Below are 21,046 nucleotides of genomic sequence, written 5' to 3'. Positions count from 1 at the left end.
CCTGATTCAGTGGCTATTTAGTTTCACAAATTGATGCTAATCATTGGATGAGTGGGCCATCTAAAAGCTGAGCCCAGATGTTAAGCCTTTGGCTTTGTCATGGGGTAAAGTGGTGACAATGATATCGCCTGGACAGGTGTTTTGCCTGATACCTTTGCCGCTTCTACGTAAATGATTCTTTGCATATCGGTATGCATGTCAAATGTGTTGATGTCATGTGATCAATGTAGTCTCCAAAGAAATTTGGAAATGCCTTAGGAGTTACGGTACTATGAAAACACAAATTTGATGTTCTACAGAGAGCACTGAACACTTTAAAAGATTCACTGATGAGATCAATACTTCGTTGTAAAAAGCAGCCGGCCAGCAGCCTCAGAGCTTCAGCAGAGCACTCTACATCATCATGGCATGTGTTATTTATGTTTTGGAAAATATATGCATCGACTTTTTTGCATCCGGTGAGGGCACCTCCTAGGGTGGGGGCCTGGGGAACATGCCCAGTTTGCCCTCTCATTAAGATGCCCCTGACCTTTCCGGGGATCAGTCCTGGGTTTCTCTTTCATGGTCACCCCTTAAATTTCCATCGTCCCAATAGTTCAATAGTTCATTCATGGGAGGCGTACATTGATATCGCCTGCCCAGGAGAGTTTCCTCCGTACCTTTGCTGATGCCACGTACATGATTCTTTGCGCAGTGCTCCGCTGTGAGGTTAGAAATTTGACAGGCTCCTGACATTGCACCCTTGGCTATTGGAGCCACTGCTGATGGCTTGTGCATCAAAGTGGGAGGGCTTCAGCCCTCTCTAGCTAGGGGCAGGCTCCGCCCATGGTTTTATGGGTTGGGGAAGCAGGAAGTCGTGTATGGGATTTTGTGTGAGGAGGCAGGACATCAGAAATGGGTTTTGTATTAGGGTGAGGCAGTGCTCCAAGTATGGGCTGACTTGTGAGGGTGGGGCGGCAGGACACTGTGTGAAGGTTTTGTGGGGTGGTGGGTGAGAGGCAGGACGCCAGGTATGGGTGTTGCCTTGCTAGGGGAGGGGTGGGGGGCGGAAAGGATACCAGATATGTGTTTTGTTTTTGGGGAGTGCAGAGGCAGGGTATGACATGTAGGGTTTGTGTTGTGAGGGCTTGGAGGCAGAAAGCCATGTGGACGCTCTATGTGTCGCTCGGCTCGTGTTGTGCTCTTACAGCTAAAACAGACCCCCCCTACCCTCCAGATCACTCTCCCCATGAATTCTGTGACTCGCCCACCTCGTCTTGATCCATCCACTACAGTCGCCATCCATGCACCCCAGCACTGCTTTCCACAGGAAAGCATTCTGATGTGGCGCAGTGTGATACAAATGAACACAAAAAAGTAAAAGACAAATACATTTTCAACCTAAAAAGAAAAATGTGGTATTACTTTAAGCATCGCATCAGGATTGTACCATGGTAGGTTATGGAACTGCTCCAACAGATAGGCATTTTTATATATAGTAGCCCATTCATCATGTACATTAATATCAAATATTACATTCTGTTCTAGCTTCAAAAACAGAATCAAAGCAGAACATTGAATTCAATGCCACACATTTTTCATCGAATCCCCCAAAGAAACAACGAAGAACAGGGTTAAGGGGAAGCTGGACTTGCATAGTAAGCATTACCTGATTTTTCACTTTAATCATGCAGCTAATTTCTGTGCAGTCTGGCAGCTGAATGGATTTCGGCGGCTTGGGAAGATCCTTAGCATCCCAGATATAGACAGCACTACTGCTCCCGGAACTTGCTATCCATAACTGGCCTTTCTGAAACCAACAGAAAACAACTATGACCATAGATGTATCACAGAAACAGTGCCAGCGGAATGCTAAAATGCACCGACTAACACTGTGCAAACCTAAAACTTTAGACATCAACAAATACCTCGGGGAACAGCTGCAGGAAATGTAGTGGCGAGCCTAGGTCTTTCAGGTCATCAGTGAATTTTACTTTTTGAATCATGCGACCATCCTTACTTGTTACAATTATATGGTCTCGTGTACCTGTCATAATAAACACAATTAATAAACAGATTTAGTAATTACTGAGTCAGAAAGTTCGATAGAAAAAAGCTAACCAGGCTAAGGATTTCCATACAAATATACACATTGTAATGTTATAACTGCCAGCATCTAAAGCACATACTTTTACACCGACTACTGTTGAATCACATTCCCCCATGAAGCGGCTTCTGTCTGAGACTGATTTACAGTGACACAAGGAGAATTTTCTTATTTTAAGTTTCAATGTGCGTATTTAGGCAAAGCAAGAGACATGCTGCACTGAAACAACAAATGTAATTGAAACAAGTGGATGCGTTTTGCTGCAAAGGCAGATTTGTAAAAGGCAAATCATAACTATCAGAGTAGGCTGACCAGATCCCTAGTGCTGGCTCATTAATATATATATATATATATATATATATATATATATATATATATATATATATATATATATATATATATATATATATATATATATATATAACATTACTCAGCCACTACCGTGGCTGTGTAGTTATGGTTAAATTGCTAATCCCATAGGAATAGCACTTTTTGGGCGGCTTATAATTTCGCTCCCCCTGGACGAATCCTCACCAAACTTTGCAAAAAAAGTATATGGCCCACTCTGAATTTTTTTGCAAAGTTTGGGAGGTTTGGTCCAGGGGGGAAAAGGTACAGGGGGGGTCCCAAAAATGTCTTTTTTTCCCCAGAGACTGAATGGGGAAAATATTTTGCTCACGCCTACAGCCCAAACCGTTGGACGGATTTTCACCAAATTTGCGGCAGGAGCAGCGGCTTGGTCCCGAAAGCGCGCTTTTGTAAATTTGGTGAAAATCCATCCAGAATTTTTTTAAAAAATGACCAAAAAGTAGGTCACAAAAAAATGTTGATATCTATGTCCGCTCCGCGGACACACTTCCCTGTTCGCTCCGCGGACAGGACACGGATTGGTTAATCGACTTGCGTCATGTCCGCGGACATGCAACGTGTTCACTGATTGGATGGTGAAGAGCGTGAAGTGTGTCAGATTTTTGGAAACGCCCGCCATCTTGGATTCGCGGACATCTGCCGGTGTCAGCGAACACTGCGGTAAAAACATATTAAAAAAACACAACATTGCACTTGTCAAACTTATCAAATAATCTCTGGAGAGGTGAGGGGTGATAAGGATGGGATGGGATGGGATATGGCTGCAAGAAGCAATAAAATAGTTTTATTGCCACGAAAGTACGCGAACAGTTCAGATGTTCGCGAACAGTCCTGAGAAGACTGCAGACACCTCAGCATTTCAGGGTTGGTGAAATGCAGTTCTTGAATGGCTTATAACTTTGGCGCCACTTAATAGAACTGCATGACATTTTGCATGTATATTTCTGACCTGATTCAGAATGAGTTTACAAAGTTTGGTGGGATTCTGTCATGAGGAATCAAAATTAGAGGTGGGGGGTCCCAAAATAATGTAATGGCTTATAAATGTGGTGCCATTTGACGAATCTACACTTCATTTGGCAAACTGATAATAGATCTAGATATAAACGTTTTAGCAAAGCTTGGTGGGATTCTGTCAAGAGGGAGCAAAATTAGAGGGGGGGGTCCCAAAATATTGTAAAGGCTTATAAATGGTATCAGGTAATATTATCCCCATATATATTGTCGCCGTAAATAATATCGGCAGGAAAAGGTCACAGCGATATTATATGGGTGACCATATATATGGGGACCGGGGCAAAAAAAAAAGTTTTTAAAAAAAGTTTGGGGGTTGCCGGGGTGTCCTCCGCATGTTCCATGCAATAATGTCGCCACAAAAAACTGCCATTTTTCGGCGAGATTTTTGCATGGCGAGATTTTTGTGGCGACATTATTACATGGAACCTTATAAATGTGTTGCCATTTGACAAACCTACACAAAGGTTTGCAAAAATATTATAGATCTAGATGTAAATGTTTTCGTAAAGTCCGAATGGATTTTGTCAAGTGGGGGCTAGGTTATATGACGATTGTAGGTGAATACATTTGACACTTTTGAAAAAATAAAACATGGGTGGATTTCCAGCAAACTTGCGTGAGGAGCATTGGCAAGTACCTACAAGCATGGTTTTGGAAATGTGCCAGTGTTTTATTTTTTGACAAGTGTCATAATGTAGCCACAAAAAATAGCGGTATCCCTTTAGTGACTGAGTGGTAGCCTGTGGCCATGGGCAGTGGCCAGATTGGCTGGGTCATGGAATAAGGTCATGATCCGGACAATCTGGCTACTGGCCATGACCACAGGGGACAAAACATAGGATTAAAGTGGCCATGTCCACCTTGGATTGGCTTTGTGGTAAGTTATTCGAAATTAGGATAGATTTGAAAGGGAAGAAAAATGTGCTTGTGGTAATATGGTCATAGGGTTCTCTTTTTGCCTTCTGCAGGCTGCCATGGAAAGCGAAGAGGGGCCCTGTATGGAACCCCCGCCTTCCCTTTCCATGGTGGCCATCTTGGAAAAGGATTTTCCTTCCTACACCGGGACGCCACAGGCATCCCAGTGTAGGAATAAAAATCCTCTTTTTTAGTACCCCGGGTGCCCGCTTTGGGAACCTAGGCTGCTAATGGCCTTCATCTGCCATTTCAGGGGCTGGAATGGGGGGATAATGGTCCAGAGACCTTGTTATCCACCCTCGCTTCCCTTGGGCTGATAACTTGGGCTGCTGGGCCGGTATCCACTGTTCCAGTCCCTGTAACGGAGGATGAACGCCACAATATTCCCATTAGCATAACACAAAATGCAAATGGAAATGTTGGAAAATCTTATTGAGTCTGTGTACTTTACTATAAAGTAGATGTAGTCTATACGTTTTTCTTTTAGTTCTATTTTTTAACTGTGAAAGGTGGTTCCTAAAGGAACATTTATTTTGTTTTTGGATGCATTCTTTTGTTGGCAGGAGAGCTTAGAACGAAAGGTGGGGAGGGAAATGAGGGAAGAAGCACCAAACACTAATATGGAGGGGCAGGCGGACAGGGGAAAATGTGTGTGTTATTTCTAAGGTAGGGGGCAGGGCTTCTCATGCCCCTTGATTACAGCAGTGGTGGTGTCTCTTGGGGAGGAGGGATGGCATTAGCGGATTCTATTTTAAGAAAAATAGCAGTTTTGCAAAAAGTATGTACTGTGTACTAGATTGTTAATGGATGAGGAGGAATAGGTGTTCAGTGAAAAAACTTTGTTAAAGGGACGTTATGGTTCCAAGCAAAACCGAAAAACCCCTGAAATAAGCCAAGCAACCATAACTCGCGCCACCACCGTGCACTGCTAAGACTAACACCCAGGACATGAAAGATGACATCACAAATGTCATTGATGACATCACATGTACAGACTTTTCATGAAAGGTAAATGCACAAGGGATTCTTATTGTAATGTTAATAAAAAAGTGTGAAGGATCATTGGACTAAATATCATGAGGTACGTAGTGCATTAAGTAATGCATTAATCCAAATAACATTGTATTATGACGTTTTTTCCAATATACTAAGGTACACATGTAGTAACATATGCATAGTGTGCAGCAGACATGATGGAGATGCAATATTAATAATCGTGCCATGTTAAATACTAAAATTATAAATGCTTTCTTATTAGAGTCTTGCATACTGTGAAACATTTAATAAGTACCTAATCAAATCCACTTACTACATTATTGCATTACTGCACACAAAACACAAACAGGCAACACATACAATTATAGTATATACAGGGTAAGTGAAGTAAACAAAAAAACAGCAGTATTGCCCGACAATCTTCATAACCTAACTTATTATTTTCATGCACAGAAATTATTGCTCTGCTTCAAAGCCAATACTTCCCTATGTATAACTATCACATATTGTGACTAGACCCTAAGGAAAGTAGTGTAAGTGCAATGTGTACAAATATGAGCATATCCAGGGAAAGTACAGTAATAAAAAAAAAGAACTATAAAACAGTGTTGATAACCTTTCTAATCATCTTCATACATAGAAAGCATTGCTGTCTTCCAAGTATGTGTTATCCCCTTTGTATATGTTTCATATGCTTTGAGTGGACCCTAACTGAATTACTTTAAGAACATATTTGAAGTATAATTCTACAAATATAGTACTTTATACTATAGTATAGTGAATTTTTAGTTCCTGACTGTTACTGGCCTAGATATATCAGTAAAGGAAAAAAGAGGGAGCCAGGCATGTGATGTCATCAGTGATGTCATCAATGACATTTGTGATGTCATCTTTGATGTCCTGGGTGTTAGTCTTAGCAGTGCACGGTGGTGGTGCGAGTTATGGTTGCTTATATTACCATAACTGGCGAATTTCAGGGGGTTTTCGGGTTTACTTGGAACCATAACGTCCTTTTAACAAAGTTTTTTCACTGAATTTCATAGGTTTTATATAGCGCAACTTAACCATAACTTCCCTTTAACAAAGTTTTTATATTAGTGGCTGTGTAGTTATGATTATGTTGCTGTTTCCATAGGAAGAGCACGTTTCGGGCGGCTTATAACTTCACTCCCCCTGAACGAATCCTCACCAAACTTTGCAATAACAGTATATGGACCACTCTGAAATTTTTTGCAAACTTTGATGATGTTTGGTCCAGGGGGGGGAAAGTTATAGGGGGGTTCCCAAAATGTCTTTTTTTCCCCATAGACTGAATGGGGGAAAAACTTTGCGCACGCCTACAGGCCAAACCGCTGGACGGATTTGTATAAAACTTGCGGCAGGAGCAGAGGCTTGGTCCCAAAAGCATGCTTTTGGTGACAATCTGTGCAGTAGTTTTCTTTAAAACGACCAAAAAGTAGGTTGCAAAAAATTAGTGATATCTATGTCCGCTCCGCGGTCACACTTCCCTGTTCGCTCCGCGGACAAGATACCGATTGGCTAAGGGGCTGGCGTCATGACCGCGGACACGCGATGTCTCTGCCGATTGGCTGCAGTGAGCCGTGTTCTGCGTCAGAATGTTTGGATGCGCTCGACATCTTGGATCTGCCGACAGCGCTGCGGCGACCAGCAGCAAAATTTCGGAAACTGTTTTGCTGTGTCAGAGTGCTTAGGGAGATTCAGACAGTAAGAGATAGGTGAAAAACTGTATTTGTTCAGGCGATAGGTGTTAATGATGTATTCCCTATGCCCGCCTTGTTCGGGATGTTTGTAAGTACAGAAATGAGGGTCTCATAAGGGTAGTACTTAAGTTTGTGCTCTGCGCAGCCAACTTGCAACTGTTCTAAGGACACGCGTGATGTTGGCGAACATTGAAATTCACTACATGCCGTAATTAAATTATTTTTTCTCTGGTTGTGCTATTGATTAATACGCTGCTATGGGTGTGACATGCTGCGGTGGTTATGGTCAGGGCCTAGAGTCTTGGAAGCATGGGCGTAGGCCATGCTTCCAAGACTCTAGGCCCTGGCCACAACCACCGCAGCATGTCACAGCAATGGATACACCTGTAGTGTTGCTTATCGCTCAGATGGCTGTGGGGAGTGTGTACAGTCTTGGGTGCATGGCTGAAGGCCATGCACCCAAGAACAAAGTTATAAGCACTGGAGTTATAAGGCACTGCACACTCATACATTTCTATATCTATGCACATACAGCTAAGAGTGTAGCCTCTGGCCACTACCACTGCAGCATACCACACCTATAGATACACCCGTAGTATCTCCCATCACTCGGGAGGTTGTGGGGAGGGCATGCAGTCTTGGGTGCATGGCCGAAGCCCATGCACCCAAGTACAAAGTTATAAGGTCTGTAGTTATAAGCCAACATGGATTTTATATAGCGCGGTGGTTGTAGGCAGGACGTAGGCTTTTGGGTGCATGGCTGCAGGTTGTAGGCCATACACCCTAAAGTGTAGACCCAGCCCATAACCACTGCAGCATATCACATTCATATATGACACCCATACAATCGATTATGTATGTGGTAGGTGTGGGTAGGGCCTAGAGTCCTGCGTACAAATTGAGTACATGCTACAGTTATGTTTCATTCTATGGGTGTGCTAATGATGTATAAGCGACCATGGGTGTAATATGCTGTGGTGGTTGTGGCCAGGGCCTAGAGTCTTGGGTGCATGGCCGTAGGCCATACTTCCAAGACTCTAGGCCCTGGCCACAACCACTGCAGCATGTCACAGCAATGGATACACCTGTAGTATTGCTTATCGATCAGATAGTTGTGGAGAGTGTGTAGAGTCTTGGGTGCATGGCCAAAGGCCATGCACCCAAGAACAAAGTTATAAGCACTGGAGTTATAAACCACTGCACACCCATACATTGCAATATGTATGGACATGCACCTAATACTCTAGGCCCTGGCCACAACCACTGCAGCATATCACAGCTATAGATACTCCCGTATTATCGAACATCACTCAGGTGGTTGTGGGGAGGGCCTGCAGTCATGGGTGCATGGCCGAAGGCCATGCCTCCAACAGCACATTTATACATAGTGTAGTTACAAGCCACAATGGGTGTGATATGGTGTGGTGGTTGTGGACAGGACAAAGATATAAGCACTGGAGTTATAAGCCACTATGGGCTTTATATACTGCATACCCATACCTTGAAAAATCTATGGTCTTACACCCACGACTGTAGCCTACGCCCACAACTACTGCACCATACTACAGGTATAGGTACACTTGTAGTATAAAACATCATTCAGGTGATTGTGGGGAGGGCCTAGCGTTTTGGGTGCATGGCCAGTAGGTAATTTCCATTATTGGTTGCATTTCTTTTTTTAACATTGTTTCATTGAATTTGAAACAGCTTGCTAGAGTTGGCATTAAGGCCATACAATTGACATGTTTGTGCGCTAATTGTTCCATAACATCAGTAGCACATGCTTTATCGCCATAAACTGCATGAATGTGGCGGTTTTTCAATATTGCTTGTGCTTCTTGAGTTAGTACACCATCTCTAATACTTTTTAGAATGTTGCTGTAAGTAAGATCTGCAGATTGTTGCATGTTTTCTGTTAATTCTCTGTATTGGAAATGTTGCCAAAGGTTGACATTTCCTATGCTGCCAACAGTTTTACGGCAGAGTTTGTGTCCTAAGGTTTTAAAAATAGGTTACCCTTTCACTGGAGTCAATTGTAGAAGATCTCCGAAAACGATAATGTGTTTCCCTGCAAAGAGTTCTTTGTAGTTTGTTTTAAGTACTTCTTGCAATCTGAGGTGAATCAAAGCCAACATTAGGTTGGAGACCATGCTCACTTCATCTAGTAGTAGCATTTTCATTTGTTTTAATACTCTGTGTAGTGTGTAGTTCCATTGCAGCTTCTGTAGTAAGTTTGTAATAGTCTAATTTGTTTTGGTGCTCTACTGGAAGGAGTAGTAATCGGTGTAAAGTGACACCGCCTATGTTGTAGGCAGCTAAACCTGTGGAGGCAGTTACAACAGCTGACAGTTTGTTGTTTGTCAATTGTTGAAGGAACTTGCTGATGATTTTCATTAAGAATGTTTTTCCTGACCCAGTTTCAGCACTGACGTACAGCAGTACAGGTATGTAATTTTGGCAGGTACATTCTTTATTTTCGTGTTGTACACCATGTGCAATTTGTTTTGTTACTTCTTCAAAAATGGTGAGCTTATCTTTGTTAAGTTTTGCTTGTTGTACAGTTAAGTCTTTTATATCTTCTTGATAGTGACACATGGTGTTTTCCACTTCTGTCATAACTAATTCTGCCTCATTTGCTATTAGTGGCTGACCTAGTGGTTCTTGGCTTACTGTTACAGAAGGTTGACTACTATCTGAAGTGTCCCTATATAGTTGGGCCTGAAGTTCTTCTTTGTGTTGCTGTTCATTGTACAACATTGTTTTGTACTGCGTAAAGTTCACATCGGTGATGGCGCTTTCATTTGCTTTGAAAGCATCTTCATAGCAGTCATAGTTATCTAGTATCTCTTCCTCTTTTCTCCATGGTCTAAAAAGTTGTAGCGGAGACATGTAATATAGTTCTTTCTGTTGAGGAGTTTTTAATGACAATTTGACATGATTTATTAAGCTTTGTTTGGTCAATTTCACTAAGCTGCCTTCACAATCTGTCACTCTATATCTACCTTTGCTTTCATCGGGTTTTATATTATTTTTGTATACAAAGTTTTGCGCAATGTGGTATAGACACATGCTTTCCAAAGTACTACTCCTGTTCGGATATTATGTGTCCAGGAAATTGTGTTTTTAAATGTCTTAGCTGTTGGGATCATTTCTGGCAATTGTTTCTATGTCCTCATATGATTTCAGAACTCTTTTTCTAGATTTAGCAGGACCAAGACTTAGCCATACTATGTTGTCTGATTTTCCATACAGAGCAGTACCGGTTAAACGATCTGCCGCTTCATAGGCACCACATTCTCTATAAGAGAGCATTTTTATGCCTAGGCTGTACAATTTCTGAGATAGTGGTTTCTCTGATGATAGGTCAATCGAGAGGTTTTGAAGCTCTGTTTTTTCTGCTTTTGTTAAGTAGCTGTAACATATCGTGCAACTGCAGTGGAATTGTTTGCAATGTACTGCACATCTATGTTTGCATTCCATAAGAGGGCAATGATTGCATTGTAATAATTGATATATTTTGATTCTTCTGTTCTTTTTATGTAATACATGTTCTTAGGCGATTTACCTTTAACACTATGTCGAACTGAAGACATGAAGTTGTTCACTTCATGTAACACTCACCTGATTCCCGTAGAGGCGCCGGTCTTGACTGGGCGTATACCGTATCTTCAAAGGTGATGTGTAACACACGGCTGGCTCTTTGGGCTGGACCTCTGTGCACTGTATGTCTGACTCGAAGGGTAAGATGTCTGCAGATAGAAAATATGGGATTAAGGAACTGGGTTATTGAATGTCTCTCTCTTCTTCCCTTTCTCTTCTCCTGTAGAACCCCAAAGGTTAACGCTCTCACCTTAGGTAAGTGAACGCCGTGCTCTCCATCTGCCTCGGGGCAGGGTGCTGTAACCAGTTTCTTCACTGGATAAGGGGAGCAGGCCTCTTGACTTCAGAGGACTGCTGTCCGTCGTTTACTGCACGAACGGTAAGTTTCGAGTAATTCTAATGTCTTTAAAGTCTTTAGTAATGATGTTTCTTGTTTTGCAGGGTTCCGGCGATGGCGGATGACGGGCTGAAGTGAGTTGAAGATGGAGCCCGTGTGATGAATAGAAGCGCCTGGAAGCACGTAAGTAAGCGCTTGTTGCCTGCTTCACGATGCGCTCTAACTGTCTTTTTATTTTGCAGGTACAAGTTCCGAGCGGCTGCAGGGTGCCGGAATACCCACTGGGTTAGATGTGGAAAGGAGTAATGGCACGTGAGTCTTAAAGTTCCCCAATGTCTTTAAACGCACCTTGTTTTGTCTTTCAGATGCGGGATGCAGCGCCGAAGGCCTCCGGAGCGTGCGAAGAGTTGGTAAGCTTTTGTCTTTCAGATGCCGGAATGCAGTGTGAAGACCTCCGGAGCGCACGAAGAGTAGGTAAGCCTTTGTCTTTCAGATGCCGGAATGCAGCGCGAGGCATTGGTGACAGCCGATGGACCAGGTAAGTGAAGAGCTGTCACTGAAGACCGTAATGCTAAACTGTTCTTTCTTGTCTTTATAGGTGTTGCTGAAGACTGGATTCAGGATGGTAAGCCTTTTTCCTTAGGCCCAGGATCAGATGCAGAAGACACGATGAGCGTTCTGCTGCAGAGGATGCAGAATAACGCAAAGCAAGATTCATCCATCGGGTGTGGTTTAAATAGCCTCCTGTAGTGCTTAGGTGTCTCCTTTCACAGCCACGCCTAGGTAAGAAAAGAGTTCCTGCTTTCCAGAAGAGTTCCAGTGTTCTGAATCTAGGGAGTGGCTCCTGCCCCACCCAACAGGAAAAGTAGTTCCAAACAGAAGAGGATCAGAGGCTCAACTGGCAGGCAAGTAAGCAGCATGGTCTGCTGCAGGTAAGTCCACCCAAGCATTATGAGCCCGGCGCTTCCAGCGCTGGGACTGGGCATATTTATGAGCCTGGTGCCACTGGCACCAGGACTGGGTCCAAAAGGTCCCAATTGCGACTGGTTGGCACTCGGAACCTGGGTTATGGATCTGCTTCCAAGGGAGTTGGGAAAACCCTGACCTTTTGGAAGCAGAGATCATGACACTTCACCTGTTTCTGTAACTGGTCTAGGGAACCCAAAGCAGCATTTGGTGTAGTATTTCCCTTTGCTTTTGTATTTGCTACGACAATATTTGCCACATTTGTGTCTTTGAAATTGTAAAATCTGGCCATGCAGGTCACTATGTGTCCGTTGTGAAGGGATTTCACAAGTGACATATTTTTGGATGAACTGCAAAACAGTGACATCTCTGTCGTGACCAAATTTAGGTGCACCTTTTGATCCATAAAAGCATGTGAATATGTGGTGCTACTCTCGCTTGGTATTCTTTTCTCCAAAAGAAGTTCTGCACTTCTCCGAAGGGAGGAACAGTTTTATTGCAAATAAAGTGTAGCATAGCAATGAAACGATGATGGAAATATCTTGACACATTAACTGGATCTAGAGAGCAAAGTTCTCCTGGTGTTAATATATCTATGTTGGTTTTGTTGTTGTTTGATATGCGTAGGAACTCATGTAAATCTTCCCATGCATATTCTGCACAACTTAGTGTAACAAACCAAGTCGGTGGTCCAAGGTTTCTGATCATACAACGTACGTCTTCGTGCCGTCGGAACCAGTATTCTTTTGTACCACGCATGTTTGGAAACAGATTTGTTATACTTGATTGTAAAACCTCATCTTTTTCTTGTACCTTTTGTATTAATTGCATAGCTGACATATTTTGAAAGTGGGTTCCAGATTTCAAAATGTGTGCAACTCTGTAACATAGGATTGCTAGTTCACTTTCAAATAGTAGGTGGAACATGTATTCCACATTTTGTCTAAATCTGGGATCTTGTGAATACATTCGTAATGAGCAGTATTCTGATGCTGTAATCTGAATGGATCTATCATCGTATCTTCCGCCTTTGCCAGTTGGAAATAGTAATGGAAAAGCACGTGTTTCTATACTTTTTTCCCATATGCGCATTTGGTAAGTTTCTAGTGCATCATCTATGCTTTCATTGGAATGCAATGGATGAATTGTGTAATGGTCCAAAAGAGCGGATACTGCAGCAGGATTCAAATTGTCTACTTTCTGATGGCTCTTGAATTATTTCAGTTGTTTTGCTTAAGCTTTTTTTGTAGTAATCGTTATTGTCTTTTAGATATTGCAAGGCTTCTCTAACTTTATTAAGTCCACCAGTTGTTGCCAAATTTATTTGTCTTTTGTTGGTACACCATTTACCAAGACAATTAAAAAATGCTCTACTGAACGTTGCACTCCTAGAGTGTGTACATTTTCTGTTAGATCTAATGGCAAATAAACTACTTTGCCACAAATGCCTTTCACCAATTCAGAGGGAGGTAATTTTGCTGTTTTTGGTTGAAGGTGCATAATTGCTTGAAATCGGTGAACTGTTTGAATTATGATGCTCTCATACAAATTGAGTTGTTGCAGAGGTGTTGGTAGTGGGAACAATTCCAAATTATTTGTGATAGCACGTGAAGGAGTTTGGTTGTTGTGCAGTTTTGTAGTGCAGTAACTGCAACATATTAGAGTTTAACTTATTTGATATTTGTTTTCTGCTAAAAGATAGAGAGCTAATTCAAACCATTTGGAATCTTCATTGTCTTCTATTTTGTATGCTATGTCTATATTTTTTGTGTTCCTTGTGTAAAACGTTCTGCGGCAACACACACATGGTTTGGTACTTCAGTCGCTGCACTTTTAAATTTCAGTATTTCTTTTTTGTATGTGTGTAATAAAAGGTTGCTATGTGCAGAATTGTTGCTAATCTGTTCTAAAACTATTGCATTTTGTAAGTGGCTTTCACTTCCAAAATATTTTCTCTGGATACGGTGGATTTCTTCTTGTAGGTATTTGGGTGTACCATGCAGAAGAGTGTTATTTAAATTGGCTAATTCTAAAGCTGGACTTTTAGCATAGTATATTTTATATACTAGATTTCTTACATTTGAATGATGTATTGATATCCTTTTGATATCATGGAAGGAGCTTTTTCAAATAGGTCCTGAAATGCAGGCTAATGAATGTCCTTGTAGTCCTGTGTATTTGCGTACTGGACAGATATCCATATTTTGCAGCACTTTCATTTTAATTTTGTCTTTACCTTTCACATACTGATTGAGGAACTGACGTAAAGATTTGAAAGATTTGTTAGGAATGTCACACATTGACGTGCACGGTCATTTGTATACTGGACGGTCTAGTTCAGTTGATTCGAGAGGTATTTGAGTTTTCAGGGGATACTTTTCTAAGCAGTGTTTCTTGTTTCATGATGGTATTATTGATTTTTTCATACCCTCGTCCACTGCTATGGATGGCAATTGTGGGAGTTTGATTTTGTTTGTATGCTTCTTCATTAAAATATGGTTCTGTGGTTGTTGTGTGACTCCATTCACCTCCACAAATATTTAAGAAGTTATTTTTGTTGACATTCCGTTTATTCAGAAATTTCTTTTGTAGTTTAGTACTTAGTTTTGTTAGTGGTTTCATCCTATTTAACACTAATATGAACAACTTCCTTTTGAGAAGGATTGCACTGTCTACTAGAGCTTGTAGGATTACTTTTTTATGGTAGGTTTTAAGGCTTGAGGATGATTTTGGTCCTCTTCTTATTAGATTCTGAAGGACTGTGTGGCGAAACATTTTTGCTAAAATACTTTTTTTACTATGGGTTCTTGTTACTATATCAGGATTAATAGGAGCATTGTTAGCAGTACTGGTAGCCGATTTTTTGTGAAGCGTTTTGTGTTTCGTGCCACATTTTGATAGAGGAGGTAAACTTTCGGTACTTGAAGCTTCCTTTGTTTTGCTAAACGACTGCTACAGAAGGATGCTTACTTTGGGCACTTTTATTTGCATTTGCTCTATTTCTGCGTCTATTTCTGCGTTCCTTTCTACGGTTTTCCTTTTAGTAGGCATTCTTTGGGCTCTGTTGAAAAAAAAGAAGGCATGGTTTGGTCTGTTGTACATTGTATGTGTGCTGTGTGCATGCATGCATGAGTTTGATGGGGAAGCTCTTTGTGGTGGTGTGTGAATGTGCATTGGGCGGTTACAATGAGTTGGGAAGGCTATTTTTCTGTTTCTATACCACTACACTGTGCTTCAGATGAGAGTACAAAGTGAGCTAGTTTTGAGGAGAAGCATTAATAGTATACGTAATGGTATGAAATTGAAACAGCTACTTGTTTTCTAATACTAACTTTCTAAGGCTTCTGTATGTTATTTGAGTTCCAAAAACAAGGGATTTGTGAGTCATTCTGCCTGTTATTCTTTGTTTAATAAATGGGGATTTGTGGGTAGAATGGTTCAGAAATCAAAGTTAGTTTTGGGCGCTAATCCATGGTGCGTGTTATCCATAGCAGAGAGGTTTGTATGTGATAGGTGATTATAGTAGATGGGAAAAGTTTCACTACTTTCATATTATAAGTACGAATCCGAAAAATCAGGAGACCCTCAGAGGGAGATGTCACCACAGCAATCGGGAGCGTTTATTTTTCTCATACGATCGCATTGGAAGTAGCATTAATGTAGGCGGTATACAGTAAAACATTGTGATATTTCCTAATGCAAAATCGACTTTCACGCTAAATAGGGAGGGTTAATACGTATGTATAGGTTATGCGGGAGACAGTAAAAATTAGTACTCTTTGTCAATGAAGAATCTGACATTTTGCACTTAAAGGGGGAGCGTTGGTATCTATTGGCTATGCAGACCTAGTGGCAGTAATTTGTTTGAATGAAATCATAAAGGTTGCACATATTCTCTGAATAAAATATGCATACCTGTACTTTATGCTCATTCATGTGCGCATGCATGGAGCTGTACGTAGAAATCCGCGACACTTGCACAGTAGTTTTTGAAGTAGGTGCTTTGCAATGATATGCAACTTGCATTCAGAGTGATCAATAGTACATTTGAAGTGCAAAATTTTAATGACAGAGTTAGATGTAGAGATGTTGAATGTGATTGGTGGATGGTTGTGTGACTGCTTAGCTCTGGCCAATGAGGGAATGGATTTGCGAGTGCTGTGGAAAGTGTAGAAGGACTGGCTAAGAGTTACGTGCCGCACGTAGACGACGCTTGTCCGCGGGTAGGGCGTGTCCCATACGGAGTTCTGCAGCAAATCCAGCATGGAAAGGGGACTGTAGGCATCAGCCAATCAGATGTTCACATTGCTCTTTTGTGTCGAAAGACGGTGCGTGTACTGAAGATGGCAGAGGTGGAGAGAGCCAGGGTTTTGGTGCTTGGAGATATTTTTGTGCATGGTTTACAGCACTATTCCGAAAGTAGGCCTGTGGCACACAATTTCGATGTGAGAGGAGTGGAGGTGATGTGGAGCGCTGAGAGTGATCGCAATGTTGCAGCGATTCTCCAAGTTTGAAAAGACATGCGTAGGATGACCACTCCCCATGTGGTACTTTTGCACTACGGTGCTTGCCATTTGGGCTACGCGAGTTCACGTAGTTTGTTGGAAGATTTGGAACAGTTGGTGCAAGCAGTCATTAACATCTTTCCAACTGCGAAAGTAATTTTTTCTGGGTTACTCCCTAGAGGAAAATGGGACAACAGTTCTGTTTTCTGTCCTGATGAAAGTATTGGGAGGTGTAACATCAATCGCGGCATGCGTGCTTTCATGTCACGCGCTGGTATGGTTTTCTGCAGCCACGAGAACATTGTTCCCAGTAAGGCGGCTTATTTTGAAGCAGATGGTGTTGCGTTATCTTCTTTGGGAAATGCCATGTTCTTTTGGAATTTAAGGCTTGCTTTGGAGAAGGTTCTGTAATGGTTGTAGGAGTAAAGTAAGAAGAAAAAATATAAAAGAAAATAAAATACCAGGTGTCTGTAAGGCATCTACCCCAAAAACAAAAAAAAAACAAAAAACGGCTCTTTTCAGAGTCCCCCTTAAAGGGGAAAAGGGGAATAATCTTTAAATGTACAGTCGTCACGCTCTGATCCTCTACGTGTCCGCGGACATGGCGGTAGTTTGCAGGCAGCGTGTATTACCAACGGGGATTCTGGGGTGGAGACACATGCAAATGAGAATGTGCGAAGGTAGGGATGGGTCAGTAAAGTTCAGTGGGTGTATTCTCAACGGAGAAATTTATTGAGAAGGTCTTTTCCCCGACAGGAGACCAGACAGCGGTGGCTCTGTGTGCTCGAAAAAAGATTATCTGGATTTTGGGAGACTTATGGATACATTGGTTGATGGTGCATGCAGAAAGTTGTGGTCTATCTGCAGATATTGGATTCCCTCATGTGGAAGTGCACTGGCATGGCGTGCGTGGACTGAGGTGGCTGGACTTGGTACCTCTGTGCTACTTTACAGACAGAGCGTCATCCTGATATACTTATCATTCATTGCGGAGGAAACAGTTTAGGCCATGTCTCTGGAGTTTCTTTGCAATTTGCAATGAGGGGAGGTCTTGCGAAAGTCATGGATATGTTTCCAAATTGCCAAATAGTGTTATCCCGTATTGCACAAAGACAAATATGGCTGACTTCATCTGCATTTGGTCCACAAATGGAGAAAGCGAGGCGCAATGTCAATAAGGCTGTTTGTGCCTTTCTAAGAGATGTTGGCATGTCCTCATTCCACAATGCAAATATTTTGTTTCGAAGCACTTTCATTTTTCGCAGAGATGGAGTCCATCTCACATATGCTGGCAATCAGATTTTTCTTCGCAATGTACAAAATGCATTGCAACCTTTTTTGGATTCATAGTCACCTATTTGGCCATCCGTTTTTCACAACCACAGTTTTTGAAATACACAAAACTCCACCGAAAGGCTTTTTTCAGAGCCACCACTTACTCCCAGTGAAAAGTGCATTGGTTTTGCCCCGCTTCTACCCTCCATTTTTGTGCGTCCTACGACTGTCCGCAGACTTTTTGAAAAATGCACGGGGGCCTACAACGGTCACTTGATAGTTCTATTGTTAAACTCGAAAGGCGGCTCTGAAAAGAGCCTTTTTTGTAATTTATGTTGTTTTCCAGTTTATTGCTTTTCAGTACATGACACACTAGGAGAGGAGGTTAAGGAAGGGACACCGACCACAGGGATAAGAAAGGGCAGGTGGAGAGAGAAAGATGTAGGGTGTCCTTCACTTACTTAGGGGGAAGTTCTTCTGGTGCTCCGTGACCGTAACCTCAAAAGCACTTTGAAGACTCTCCCCCCTGCAGAGTACTGCGTTGCAGTACATACACAATATTGTTGCCCTCGAAAGGTAACGGTCAACAGCATCGCAAATGGCTTGTGAGGCAGTTGGAGGGATGCGCTCCCCACAGTAGTGTCTTGTGGTGAGAGGATCGGACATGGAGGATGCTGCGGAGGAACTCAATCTACTAGGCACTTCACATGGCACCACCTTGCGAATGTCTGCACTGTGGAACAAAGTTAGGTGTCGCTTCATGGTTGTCGTACCGAAGCTGTACGCACCAGGTCTCCCGCGACTCAGCACCAACTGGCACTCGCTACACATGACCAGGTTCACACGTGCTTTTGGTACGTTCCCATAAACAGTGAACAACCGCCACACCCTCGACTCCCGGCGAGTACTTGTAATGCGGAGTTCCTCCACCTCATTCTCTTGTTCCTCTTCTTACTCAATCTCTACATCCTCACCTGTAGGCCCTGCAGGGGAAGTGGTGGTGGTGGTGGTGGTGGTGGAGGGTTTGGGGGTACTGCTGAGGCTAATGAAGCAACAGTAGCCATGGATGCCATAAGGTTTAGTCAGCTAATGTTCGCTACAGCAGTAAAGGCAGCACAACTCAATCTGCTATAGCCAGAAGGACAATGAAGATGAGTTTGGGGGTGTGGCCATTTATAGGGGTGGAGGGGTGTGGCTCATGACCACATTCAGCAGTGAAAATCATTGCAAAAATTTTACACAATACGTTTAAATTGTATGGGACATGTGAAATGGTGATTTTATACTGTACAATATTTTACCATATTTATGTAAGTTCTTTTGAAATGTTGCGGAAGCAGACAAACTGCGCAAATTAGTCCACACGCTCAGCATGGGAGCGGTCACATGATGACGTCGTGAACACATCTGCGAGGGAAATGGGTGCCCACGGGACAGCAAATGCAGAGTAACGGACGTGCGCATGCGCACGGGTGTTCTACGGACACTGTTCGGCTCCTGAAACTAATTAAAAGTGCGACACAAGTGACACGGACGGACAGGCGCGATGTTCGCAGTACTTATGGGTGTAGTGCGCATGTGCGTTCATGATCTGCTGACTGTACGGACAGGTACAGTGTCCTTAGGACACCTCCATTTTGTTTGACTACGGATATGCCGGCCACCGCGCCTGTTCTACGAACAGTTCCATCTTGGCTGCGGACGCTACGGACCGATATAATGTCCTTAGGAGACTCCCATTTTGTTCATTTACAGACATCCCGGACACTTGGTGTGCTCTAAGAACATGTTTTATCTTGTTTGTGAGCTGTATGGAGAGGTATCATGTCCTTAGGACGCCCCATTCTGTTAATTTGCGCACAGCTTCAACATCTGGTCCGTTCGAATATCATTACCATCTTGGTTGCGCTTGGTACGGGTAGGTGTATTGCCGTTAGAACATCCATATTCTATTGCTTACGTCCAGCTCGAACAGGCGCGCTGTCCGCGGACATTTTAACTCTTTTAAAAAAAAAAAAATTCCCCACACACCCTTCCCCAACAACTAACATAAAAAAAATTCAGAAAACACAGACACACATCAATCAAGAGAAATACAGGGGGAAGCAGATACTGAAACGAATATAGGGGAATTAGGGTTTAACACGGGCTGGTTGTGAGGGTATGAAGGGATGGTTGTTTCATCAAAATGCTATTTTCTTCTGGAAGGTTTGGGGATGGTTCACTGGGAAATGGAGAAGGGGGCAGGTACAGGTGGGACAGTGATATCGTATGTTTCCTCTGACATATACCTCCACAAATTGCCTTAAACTGTTAAAATTGTCATTTAATATGTACATTTTCAATTCTTTCCTTTTCAGCCTATCTTCCTCTTTGTCCTTTGTTGGCGTTTCTTCTTTTTGTGCCTGGTCTGTTCAAGATAAATATATATATGTTAAATGCCCATACAATACTGACCATTAATTTGCTTATGAAGAGTACTGTGTACCATTATTATCGCTATTTTCTGAAATTTCCCCATGCGGAAAATTCTCCTCCAGCCACTCCAAAGTACTGCACATTTCTGTGTCAAAACGACCGAAATACATTATTTTGTCTGCCCCTCATACAAAAAAAGTACACACATATTAGAAAAATGAAGGTCACTTACTATTTTGTAGTAATTTGTCTTCGTTCTACTGTGTGCGTCTACTGTCGCTCCTGGCTGCACTGCCTCTGTGAGGTAACTACGTTGGAGGCATACCTTTTTTTTATTATGGTACAATCCATTTCATTCTACATGGCCATTAAATGCATGGTTAATGTTTCAGACGTTTAAGTACACTTATTTATTTATTTATAATATAAGACTTATAATGTCGTTATATGCTCTTTTTCAAAGTTGTCAATTTTTCATACAACACAATAATACAATTTCAAATACCCCCCCGACTGTTTGGGTAGTGTTGACTCTGTCCGCGCCCGTCCGCAGACAGGCGCTCATTTTGTGCCTTCCAAATATCATTAGCGAGGGGGTTCAGTATGTTCTATGTTACATGTATATAAAGTAAGGAAATTATCATACACAACTCCCAAAATCACATGATGAAAGTGTATATTCGGTACAAAAACTTTATTAACGCAATCTTATGATTAAGTTCCCCTTCTACAAACCTGTGAACTTCACTTAAAAAAAAACTTTGTTAAGGGGACGTATGGTTAAGTTGCGCTACTAAAAACCTGTGATATTCACTACACAAACGTGACATTATGGTTCAAA

At 42.2% G+C, this 21,046-nt stretch overlaps 1 protein-coding gene across 1 annotated transcript in view; it reads right to left on the bottom strand.

The window, feature by feature from the left end:
- Window positions 1–21,046, bottom strand: part of DENND3 (DENN domain containing 3) — a 1,010,513-nt gene that overhangs the window by 120,084 nt on the left and 869,383 nt on the right. Inside the window, exons 21-22 of the mRNA XM_069621709.1 lie at window positions 1,908–2,026; window positions 1,649–1,789 (exon numbers count right to left, since the gene is read on the bottom strand). Of these exons, the coding sequence (XP_069477810.1) occupies window positions 1,649–1,789; window positions 1,908–2,026 (260 nt within the window). The remainder of the gene's footprint in view (window positions 1–1,648; window positions 1,790–1,907; window positions 2,027–21,046) is intronic.

This window comes from Ambystoma mexicanum, chromosome 5q (assembly GCF_040938575.1).
Source record: "Ambystoma mexicanum isolate Mex_15411 chromosome 5q, UKY_AmexF1_1, whole genome shotgun sequence".
In the NCBI taxonomy this organism is placed as follows: domain Eukaryota; kingdom Metazoa; phylum Chordata; class Amphibia; order Caudata; family Ambystomatidae; genus Ambystoma; species Ambystoma mexicanum.
The sequence above is the reverse complement of the archived record's forward strand: the minus strand, read 5'-3'. Positions and strand labels throughout refer to the sequence as shown.